This window comes from Ursus maritimus, unplaced genomic scaffold (genome assembly GCF_017311325.1).
Source record: "Ursus maritimus isolate PB19 unplaced genomic scaffold, ASM1731132v1 scaffold_35, whole genome shotgun sequence".
NCBI lineage: Eukaryota > Metazoa > Chordata > Mammalia > Carnivora > Ursidae > Ursus > Ursus maritimus.
The window spans coordinates 15,368,805-15,378,603 of NW_024426119.1; the positions used below are offsets into that span (position 1 = coordinate 15,368,805).

At 49.5% G+C, this 9,799-nt stretch overlaps 1 protein-coding gene and 1 long non-coding RNA gene across 3 annotated transcripts in view; one reads left to right on the forward strand and one right to left on the reverse strand.

The window, feature by feature from the left end:
- Positions 1–9,799, forward strand: part of MYO1E (myosin IE) — a 188,770-nt gene that overhangs the window by 164,526 nt on the left and 14,445 nt on the right. Inside the window, exons 23-26 of the mRNA XM_008706040.2 lie at positions 3,633–3,779; positions 4,633–4,790; positions 5,722–5,814; positions 8,313–8,514. Coding sequence (XP_008704262.1) covers positions 3,633–3,779; positions 4,633–4,790; positions 5,722–5,814; positions 8,313–8,514 — 600 coding nt within the window. The remainder of the gene's footprint in view (positions 1–3,632; positions 3,780–4,632; positions 4,791–5,721; positions 5,815–8,312; positions 8,515–9,799) is intronic.
- LOC103676800 overlaps positions 5,825–9,799 on the reverse strand; it is a 4,816-nt gene continuing 841 nt past the window's right edge. For both annotated transcript variants that reach the window (XR_572224.2, XR_572223.2), the window contains 2 exons: positions 7,407–7,643; positions 5,825–6,803 (listed from right to left, as the gene is read on the reverse strand). This is a non-coding gene — a long non-coding RNA (uncharacterized LOC103676800). The remainder of the gene's footprint in view (positions 6,804–7,406; positions 7,644–9,799) is intronic.

A 9,799-nucleotide genomic window follows, 5' to 3' on the forward strand; every position in this document is an offset into this window, starting at 1 on the left:
CGGACCCAGCATGATCTGCAGTCCCAGAGAAGTCAGGTAGGACCCAAGCTGGTGCTGTTGGTTTCTCTGAATGCTAGAATTCTGGGTAAGGTTTAGTTTCTTCTTTAACCACCCCTGTACTTTCCAGTTTGCTAAAAGAAGCATATTTCATAATTAGGAAGAAAATTGTGTAAAGATTTAAATACAGGCAGGGCTGGCCTTGGAAATTGCCTTTTCAGCTTAAGGAGAAAAAAAACCTCCTTTAAGTCTTTACTCGGTGTTTTGTAGCTAACATTTTTGTGAAAAAGACATTGGTTAAGGGAGTGAAACAAGATTTTCTAGTGTTGTCAACAGTACAACGATAAGCCACAAAGATGAGGGGATAAAAATCAAGTGGAGAGCCAAACCAGGGACTAGTAAAGGATCTTTCAACACGGGGCAGTGCATCGAACATCTGTAAGGAATTGTAGCCTGAGCATATGAATAAGACAGGGGTGAGGTCCAAAGATAAGTCTGAGTTTTTAGAATAAATAAATGTAAAAGCTTTGTTTTCCGACCCTGGAGCATGGGCTGAGGAGAGGCAAATGAACTGAAACTGGCCTGGCCGGGGATAGCTGCACCGACTGCCATGCCTGGGTCACCGGAGGGAGGGGATTTTGAATTTGATGGTCGAAGTCAAAGTGTCCAAACACTTTTTCTCATTTCCAGACTCCTGCTGATAATTGACCCTGAAGTTTTGGCCTGCTTTTTCTTTTTCTTTATGGTCACGAAACTCCTAATAAATCTCAGGACATTAGACTACTCAAGGTTACTTGCTTGGGTTCACTTAGCCCTGCTGAATAAGCACTGTCCCGCCTGAAGTACAGCCGGGCAGACAGGCACATCCAGAACGCCCAGGAGCGCTCTGTGTCAAGCAGCTAAAACAGGAGTTTGGTTCCTCACCCCACACACTGAAAGTGGGGCGGCTTGTTTTACTCTCTTCCTATTGCTTACGCTGTCTTCCTCATGCAACAGTCTTCTTACCCCTGGGCCGGGATTGAGGATGCCTGGATTTTATTTCATTCATTCCAAGTGACTTCTACATAAGTACCTTTGTTGGGAGTTCTGAAGTGCTAGAGTTGAAGCGATTAAGATAATTCCAGAATTTTCATCTGCCTAGGAACAGGAAGATGATAACAGCTTTGTGGCTACACCCTCCGAGGTGCATTCTCAGACTTTCAGAAAAGATTCCAGTTCCTAGTTTGGAACAGTTCATGAACAAGGAGGTGTAGTAGAGATTGTGAGCTGTCCTGCAAGACCTGTTCTCTCCTTTGCACATGAAGAGCTGACTGGCCAACCCAAAGACTGCATTTCCCAGGCTTCCTTGCAAGCTAGGGGTAACCATGTGACACAGTGCTGGCCAATGGGGTGTGAGCAGAAGTGACTCGTACAACTTCCTGGTCGTACTTGGAAAAGGAAAGTGCAGATGCCTGGCTCCCAGGCGCTGTAGCAGGGTCATGTTGGCCCTGAATTGCTTTGGCACCTTCCGTGGAGTAACAAGAGATAAAAAGGCAGGGTTGTTTAAACCACCAGTTGCCACGGTCTTCACCACGATGGAAAAACCTATATCCCAATTATAACAAGAGTGTACAGGAAACTAGTTGTGACGGAGGGAAGTTTGAAAACAAACTCTTGAGGTGATAGTAATAACCGAGTGTTCCATGCAGATGGCCATCATGTGTTCAAACATGCCTGTGAAGTATTCTGACTTCACATGCAAGAAGAACTCTTGGGGGGGGTGGGCGCCTGGGTGGCTCAGTCGTTAAGCATCTGCCTTCGGCTCAGGGCGTGATCCCAGGGTACTGGGATCGAGCCCCGCATCGGGCTCCATACTCCGCTGGGAGCCTGCTTCTTCCTCTCCCACTCCCCCTGCTTGTGTTCCCTCTCTCACTGTCTCTCTCTCTCTCTGTCAAATAAATGAATAAAATCTTAAAAAAAAAAAAAAAAAGAACTAGTCTTGGGCATACCCATGTAAAGGCAGCAGGCAGTGAAAGGCCAAGCTCCCTCCCCTGTGGTTTGTGCTGCCGTTCTGTGCCTTTCAGTCCTGGCTGCGTGGTGGTCCTCCCTTCGACCTTCTCCTGTGGATTACCAAGCTCCTTTCCTGTAGGAAGACTGAGGGGCTGAGGCTTCAGGGAGAGACGCTATGGCTCAATCAGGTACAGGTCATGAGCTCCCTGCCTCAGCCCAGAGAGAAGGTTCCTGACAAGCCACGAAGGCTCTGCCCAAGGGAGACCTCTCTGGTCCAACCCAACCTCATCATACTTGTGGGATTGAAGAGAGAGACCACAGGAGTTGCAGTTTAAATGGATCAAAGTCTATGTGGAAGAAGAATCCTTCCTCTCGAAGCTTCTCTGTGTCCTCGTCCCCCGTACTTGCCTTCCAGTCTGGCTTGGTGACAGCATGGTCACCTGCCGGTACCGGGGGCCCCGAGAGCAGGCACAGCTCCTGTGTGATACAGCTCAGCTCTGGTTACTAAAAGGAAAAAAAGACCACGTTGTTGGCATTTCCTGCGCTTGGGGGGATTAAAACATTACTGTGGCCAGCTCGTTGAAGCAGGTTTACTTTGTTTTTCATACCTGGAAAAACACCATCCCTAATGAAATGTTCTTAGATATTTGACGGTGGTACTTGGAGGTCGTTGTAAGCGTGTGTATTATAAAAGCTTTGGGGTGGGTGGCCTCTTTCAACTGAACTATGCATCTAATAGGGAATACGAGGTCTCAGTTACATGCATGTTGTCATTTCCACGACGTCTAGCTGGGCCTGGACATGGAACGTAGTCTAATCAGTCCCCTCTACCACGAAGCATTTTCCCCAGGACTGGGTTTGCCTTGGCCTCTTCCGTTCTCCTGCAGCTCCTCACGTGCCCTCCCTCCAGGCCCGAGTTTGCCCCCCACCCCAGCCCTACCCTATCCAGGCACGCAGTTCCCGCAGTGGTGTGTTCTTTCCCCGCCCCACGAAATTCAGTAGCTCGACGGCGAAACTCGTGCTTGCTCGCTGTCGGCCTACCTGTCTTGTCTCTCTCTGTGGTTTGGTGTGTTTGTGCATTCAGTAGCCCGTGGCTCGCAGCTTAAGCAGAGCCCCGAATACCCAAAGACTCCTAATAAGTGTGTACAAAGCCCAGGACGTTGTCTTCCCTGTTGATAACTAAATTACGATTCTTCAAGTTTAGGATTTATTACAATAGCTACAACTGTACTGTAAATTCTACCAACGTGGCACTATTGTGGGATTGTTGATTTTCGGTCACATTCTATTCGTAACAGTTCGGATTTTTGTGATCTTAAGAACATAGAATTTGAATTTAAAAGTGGGGTTTTTTTTTCTTTTTAATATGGACTAAATTATCCTTAAATTCCTGATTTTAGAAGTCACTTCGGAGATTGATTTTGATTATGCTTTTGGTGGGTTAAAAACTTGCTTCAGAAGCAGATTTCAGCAATTATATTATGTCATTCATTGTTGCGTTTTGTCCTAAAGGTTGTCATTTGTAGAAAGATTGTAGAAACCTAGTGATATCTTACAGGAGGTAAAAAAAAAAAAAAAAAAGAGAGAGAAAAAAATGGAATAAACAGAAGTGCAACTTTCATTAAGTCTTTCCAATCTCTTCTCAGTACTATGCAGGATGACATCTTCATTCTTCATGAACAAGAGTATGACAGTTTGCTTGAGTCCGTCTTCAAAACTGAATTCTTGAGCCTCTTAGCAAAGCGTTATGAGGAGAAAACCCAGAAGCAACTACCTCTGAAATTTAGCAATACGTAAGTGGGGACCTGGGGCCCCACATTCTGCGTAAAGCTTGATCTCCCCACTGCAGTCCAGGCTGAGAAGGCGGGAAGCCTGTGGGGTGGAGCAGGGGTCTGACCACTGCAGGGGTGTCAGGGAAGCCCAGCCCTGCATGCCGCTGCTTACCCCAGACAGTCCTGGGGCCTGCAGGAGACAGTCCTGATGGGTGTTACAGACATGGAAGGGCCACTTTGAGTTTCTGTGAAGTAGTATGGACAGCTACTTAAAATGAGGATTTTTCTGTCATATGGCATAAGAAAATACAAGTTAAAAGAGCAGAATATGGAATTGTGTCATGTAGACATATAGGCAGTCTGAAAAATAAAACTGGCTGGGTAGTTTTGGAGTTGTGAGTAAACTTCCCTTCTATTTGGATTTTGGTTACTAGTGTGGAAGGGAATTTAATTAAATAATAACCACTTTCCGTGCTGGGGAGACGTGGGCTATCTTGTGTCTGGCATCTCTCAGTTCTCTCCGAACACGACTGAGGGAAATCAGAGTGGCACAGTGACACATCATAGTAGGTGTGGCCTGGGAATTGTCCCCTTCCTGCTGTCCCGTGGGCAGGCACACCTGCGTTCACCTGGAGTGACACCGGTACCTGTAATGGCCTGCCTCCCTCACCAGCCGGTTTCTCCCAGGCGCTGGGCCCCACGTGCCCCTGCCTCTGGGGTCAGTGGCTCACCGAGGGCCGGTGGCTCCATCTATCTGGGCGGGCCTCGTTCTGCCGCATGCTTGCCCGGCAGCAGATGTCCACGCTGGGGTATTTAAGCGCCACTTTCTCACTGTTGCATCTCTGCCCGTTACCAACAAATGTCGTTGTCGCAGGCTTGAACTCAAGTTGAAAAAGGAGAACTGGGGTCCCTGGAGTGCAGGGGGCTCCCGGCAAGTGCAGTTCCACCAAGGCTTTGGTGACCTGGCCATCCTGAAGCCCAGTAACAAAGTGCTGCAGGTCAGCATCGGACCGGGGCTGCCCAAGAACTCCCGTAAGTGTCCCTGCCCTCCGCCACCCTGCTCCGTGCCAGACTCGCTTCTCACCTGGTGCTCACGGGGCGTGCACACATCTGCGGGGCGGACAACCAGGGCATCCCTCAGCAGGCCGCTTCCCCCTGCCCCAGACCCCAAGACCCCGGGACCCAGCTCCTTCGTTTTGTGTCATTCATGCCTTGTGAGTCCCTGCTCTTCTCATTTCCTCAGCCCAGAAGGAATTCCCTCTGTACCCTCTTCCAGCTGGATTAATCCTACCCTCCTTCGTGTCCTCCCTGAGACCTTATTTATTAGTTTCCTTTGCAGTACACCTGTCTCTGCAGAGACGTCCCCCGCCCCGCAGAGCGCCTGCCGCCCCGTCCTCATTCCGGCCGGCAGTGATGCTCCCGGTAGCACCGGCTTGCTTTCTAACCCCTCGTGTCTGTGTCAAGGGGACAAGTCGGCTTCCAGCCTTTGTGGTCTGTGTTTAACTGAAGATAGGATGCAAGCTCCTGCAGGAAAGGCTCTTGAGCGAAGCGGAGGGGCGGCGAGTGCTGAAACACGCTGCACGCCCGTGACCGTGACGCGCCTCTCTGCGCGTGTTAGAACACGAGCGCGAACCGGGAAAATGCCCCCAGTTTTTCTTTTGAAAGCCTACAAAAATAGAAACTCTTTTGTAAGAGTGTGAATATCTCTTTGTAAAGCCGTGGTCTCTAACATTCCAAACACCATCGTTCCGTGGACGTATCTTCCGGCCACTCCGGCCCGAGAGCTCCCGAGACAGTCCCCCCTTCAAGCATCCCTCCTGCACCGCCAGCCGCCCCTGCACATCCGGCTGGACCCCGGGTTGCACACCTCGCCCAGGCTTCCCATAAGCAAAACACCAGCAGAAGCCCTAAAACCAGCCAGTGGCACTGATTTTGACGACTTCGTCTCGCTTGTTTATTTCAGGTCCCACCAGAAGGAACACAGCTCAGAACAGAAGTTACTCCAGTGGGACGCACAATGCCAACTACCCAATGAGAGCTGCCCCTCCCCCGCCAGGTAAGCCGAGCATGCGCCGTGGAGCAGGACCGCTACTCGGGACCCCGTAACCTGGAAAACGTATTTGGGAAGAAACCCCGGAGCAAATGAATGCACACGTATCAGCCAGCCGTGAGCCATTCCGGTGCCAGATACACTCCTACCAACACAATGGCCCTGCTAGTGACCCCGCAACGCAGGAAAAGTGTGGGCTTGTGAGACTGAACCGTGGCTGAGTTAACGATCTGGATTTCATTACCTAGCAGTATTGCTCCCTGAGGAAAGGCTTCTTACATCAGTAAGAGAAAAAAGGAGTTCCTTGTCCATGGCAACCGGAGTGTTGTCAGCTTTGCGGTTATAGGATGCGTCCTATACCCGCGACACCCCTACTCAGAGCCAGCCAAACATCACGAGGAGATTTTGCAACTAGGTAATACCTTAATGAATAAGTCGAAAAATTTTATTTTCAGTCAGATGGGCTCTAGGACAAGTGCTCCAGAAATTCAAGTAATATCTAAAAGGATTACAAAATGGACACAAACATTTTTTTAGATCCTCCGTTTCATATTTCTCATTTTTTATGATAAAACTTTAGCATGCAGGTCAGTAAAATCCAAACCTGAGTAAATGCAAGACTTCTTGCCTGTAAAAATCCATTTAGTGCTTTAAGAGCGATCTCAAAATTCACCAACTGTTTTTCCATCACTCACAAAATTCAGTCAATAAAAAACTGTCCCCAGAATATTTGGTTTTCATAAGCTTAGGCATCTAGGTCTGAAAGGGTTATCTTAGGACTACACTTAACTCAGATCATCCCAGACAAGGGAATCCTATCTGTAACCGTGTCTGAAGGAAGCAGTGAAAAGCATTTCTTTTGTCTCCGGCTCTGGAATCTCACCGTTGTGTGCTGTTATGAACACCCGTGCCTAGCAGTAAGAAAGTAATTCTCCTCTCTTCTGGAGTCCCCATGCTGCCTGGCCCGGCTCTCTCTCCGCACCTCTGCCTTCACCCTTGAAGAAAATCCAAGCACAAAAGAACCGAAGAGAACCAGTGTAGGATTGTGTTACTGCTTATGTGCTGCCCCCCCCCCCCCCCCCGCAAATCCTGGCCAGACCACCTGGAAAGCTCATTTGCCTCAGCTAGGTTGGCCAAAGTTGCCTTAGACCAAATACCTGACCTTGAGCCCAGCTCCCAACCTCTCTACGTGACCGTTTCTCCATCAATAAAATGAGGCAGTTGGACCTGAATCCCTTGTACCAGCCTTTCTCATACTGTCTGTGTGGAACACAGGTCCGTTGTGGTTGTTTTTCCCTCTTTCTTTTCTTAATTTCTTTCTTTTCAACCCATCGCAAACCATACTTTTGTAAGATATAATAAAAATCACTCGAAGAATGGAATTTTGAAAGCATTCAAAATAGAAGCCCAAATTTCTTACTGGATTCAAAAGGTACGAAATATGTCTATGAAACTGCTGTGAGCCTTTCTAAGTGCTTATTCTTAATTTCTGAACTTATCGAGAGCGAGTGGCCCATCCGTGAACCTCCCACTTCGAGTATCCCAGCCCTAGAGCACGCCCCTCTCCTTGACAACCTTGGCAGCAAGTAGGGGCTCACCAGACTCCTTGTTTCCTTCGGGAAGAAACTGACGCACTGAAGGGTCACAGATCTTGCTCAAGGTCATCAAAGCTGACGAAGACAGAGCCAAACCTGACTGGCTAGTCCCTCTTAGAAACTAGGGGTCGTCCCATCTGTACCAAAGAGTTCTTTTCCTTAATTTGGTTGGAAGAGGTTATGGTAGGTTCACCAAACTGTGCCTTGGGGAGTCTTGTTCTCCTTCATTCTTGCCCAGATCTGTCAGTGGGAGAAGAGAGAAGAGACCGTACACACAATGGAGTGATGATGCCCCTTTCAGCCCGGGCCTGTGGCTTGGAGCCCATCACCATATTCCATTATTTACCAGACAATGTGATCTTGACCAGGAACAGTTGTTTGGCTAAGAGAGCTTGCTGTATCTGGATCGATCCACCCAGCGGCCACATTTCCCTGCCTGTGTGGAGTGCTCCCTCTGCCTCCCACAACGGCCTCCTGCAGGGGACACCTGAGGCTGACCCCTTGAAAATGGACGTCCAGCTGTTTAAACAGCTGCCTGCCAGCCCTCTTGAATCATAACCTCAGAGTTTTTCTTAGATCGAAGAATGTGCCTGCCAGCTCGTTGCAAGCGTACCTTTCCTTGCATGTGGGCTTTGAAACCCTGAACATCTGGTGATTCTGATGTCAGATTCAGCAAGCACGTGTGAGTGTCTGCTACGTTCCAGGCACTTGCTCGGCAGCTTACAATGTATTAGCTCTATTCCTCCTGCTGTATTTGCAGTCATGCCCTCTGTATTTTCAGATAGGAAAGCGGAGTCCTAGAGAAGCTAAGGAGCTTGCACTTGGCTAAGAGATGGAATGAATTTAGAGAGCCTTTTAGCAGAAGATAGAAAATTTAAGCGCCGTTTTCTCCCCTTCTCCTCTCTCTAGGATACCATCAGAATGGAGTCCTCAAAAACCAGTTTCTGCCACATCCCCATGCTGCTGGCAACCAGAGGTTAAATCAGAAAAGTCTGTACAGCTCCATGGCCCGCCCACCCTTGCCACGACAACAGTCCACCGGCTCAGACCGAGTGTCCCAGACGCCGGAGAGCTTGGATTTCCTTAAGGTCCCAGACCAGGGTGCCGCCGGGTAAGAGTCCCACCTCCTCTAGATGAAGCTGGTGACCCCCCTCTCCCTCGATCACAGCAGGGTCCAGGGCGTTCTTTGGGCAGTCTCTGCATGAGTCTAGAGTTGTTTTCCACCTGCGGGTTGTAATCTGGGATCCAGGGCCGAGGCCACGGGGCTCTTGGTTGACGTTTCTGAAAGTACAGCCAGGTTGATGGCGCACGACTCCTTCCCTGGGGACGGCTTATCGTGAACCTCGGAAGAGGGTCCCCTTCCGCGCTGAGAGTCCATTCCTCTGTGACCTGTCTGGCGTGGCTGAGGAGTGCTGATGGGGTTTTGATCGCGGCCTGTGCCTGCAGTTGCATAAACACTGCAGCTCCAAGTAGCCTTAGAAACATGAAGGATAACATCCCAGCCTTCTAGGAGGTGTGGATGTTTTTATGCATACTGGTCTTCAGGGCTCCAGATGACAGCCTCTCCGCCTTTCTAGAACTGGAAGCGAAGACTGGTAAAAAGAAACCCAGGGTTTTTAGCTGGAGGAAGGGAACTCTGTATTGATATTCCAAGGAGTCCTCGGTGTGGAAAGGGGGTTGGACACGTCCTGCAGTCTCGCCAGGAATAAAACAGGCCAACTTTAAGGCCAGTCGGGGAACTCTGCCAGGTGGTAGATTTTGGCGTCAGTGAACAAAAGAGCATTCTAGAAGCCCAGAGACGAACTGCCCTGGGTTGTAAGGAGTGCCTTGTCCTTGGAAGTGTTCAGGCACAAGGTGGATGGAAATAATCAGGCAAAAAGACTGTAGAGTGATGTTGTCAAACACCAGATCATGGTGAGGATCTCATTTCAATCCCTTCAAACCCGTCTAACGTCGGACCTGCTGTGTACCCTGAGCTTCATCTTCCTCATCCGTGCACTGATGTGACACGACCAGGCTGCAGGGTTGTTGGGAGGACTAGGAAGAATGTACATAAAATCTCTGGCCCCGGGGCGCCTGGGTGGCGCAGTCGTTAAGCGTCTGCCTTCGGCTCAGGGCGTGATCCCGGCGTTCTGGGATCGAGCCCCACATCGGGCTCCTCTGCTGGGAGCCTGCTTCTTCCTCTCCCACTCCCCCTGCTTGTGTTCCCTCTCTCGCTGGCTGTCCCTCTCTCTGTCAAATAATTAAATCTTAAAAAAAAAAAAAATCCCTGGCCTGGTACTAGACGTGTAAGGGGCTGCTCGGTCAGCCATGGCTTGATGATGATGGTGACGGTGATAGTAGTGACTTGTCAGTTGTCATCCAACCCCACACAATCCTCAGGGGTGGGGTAGTTT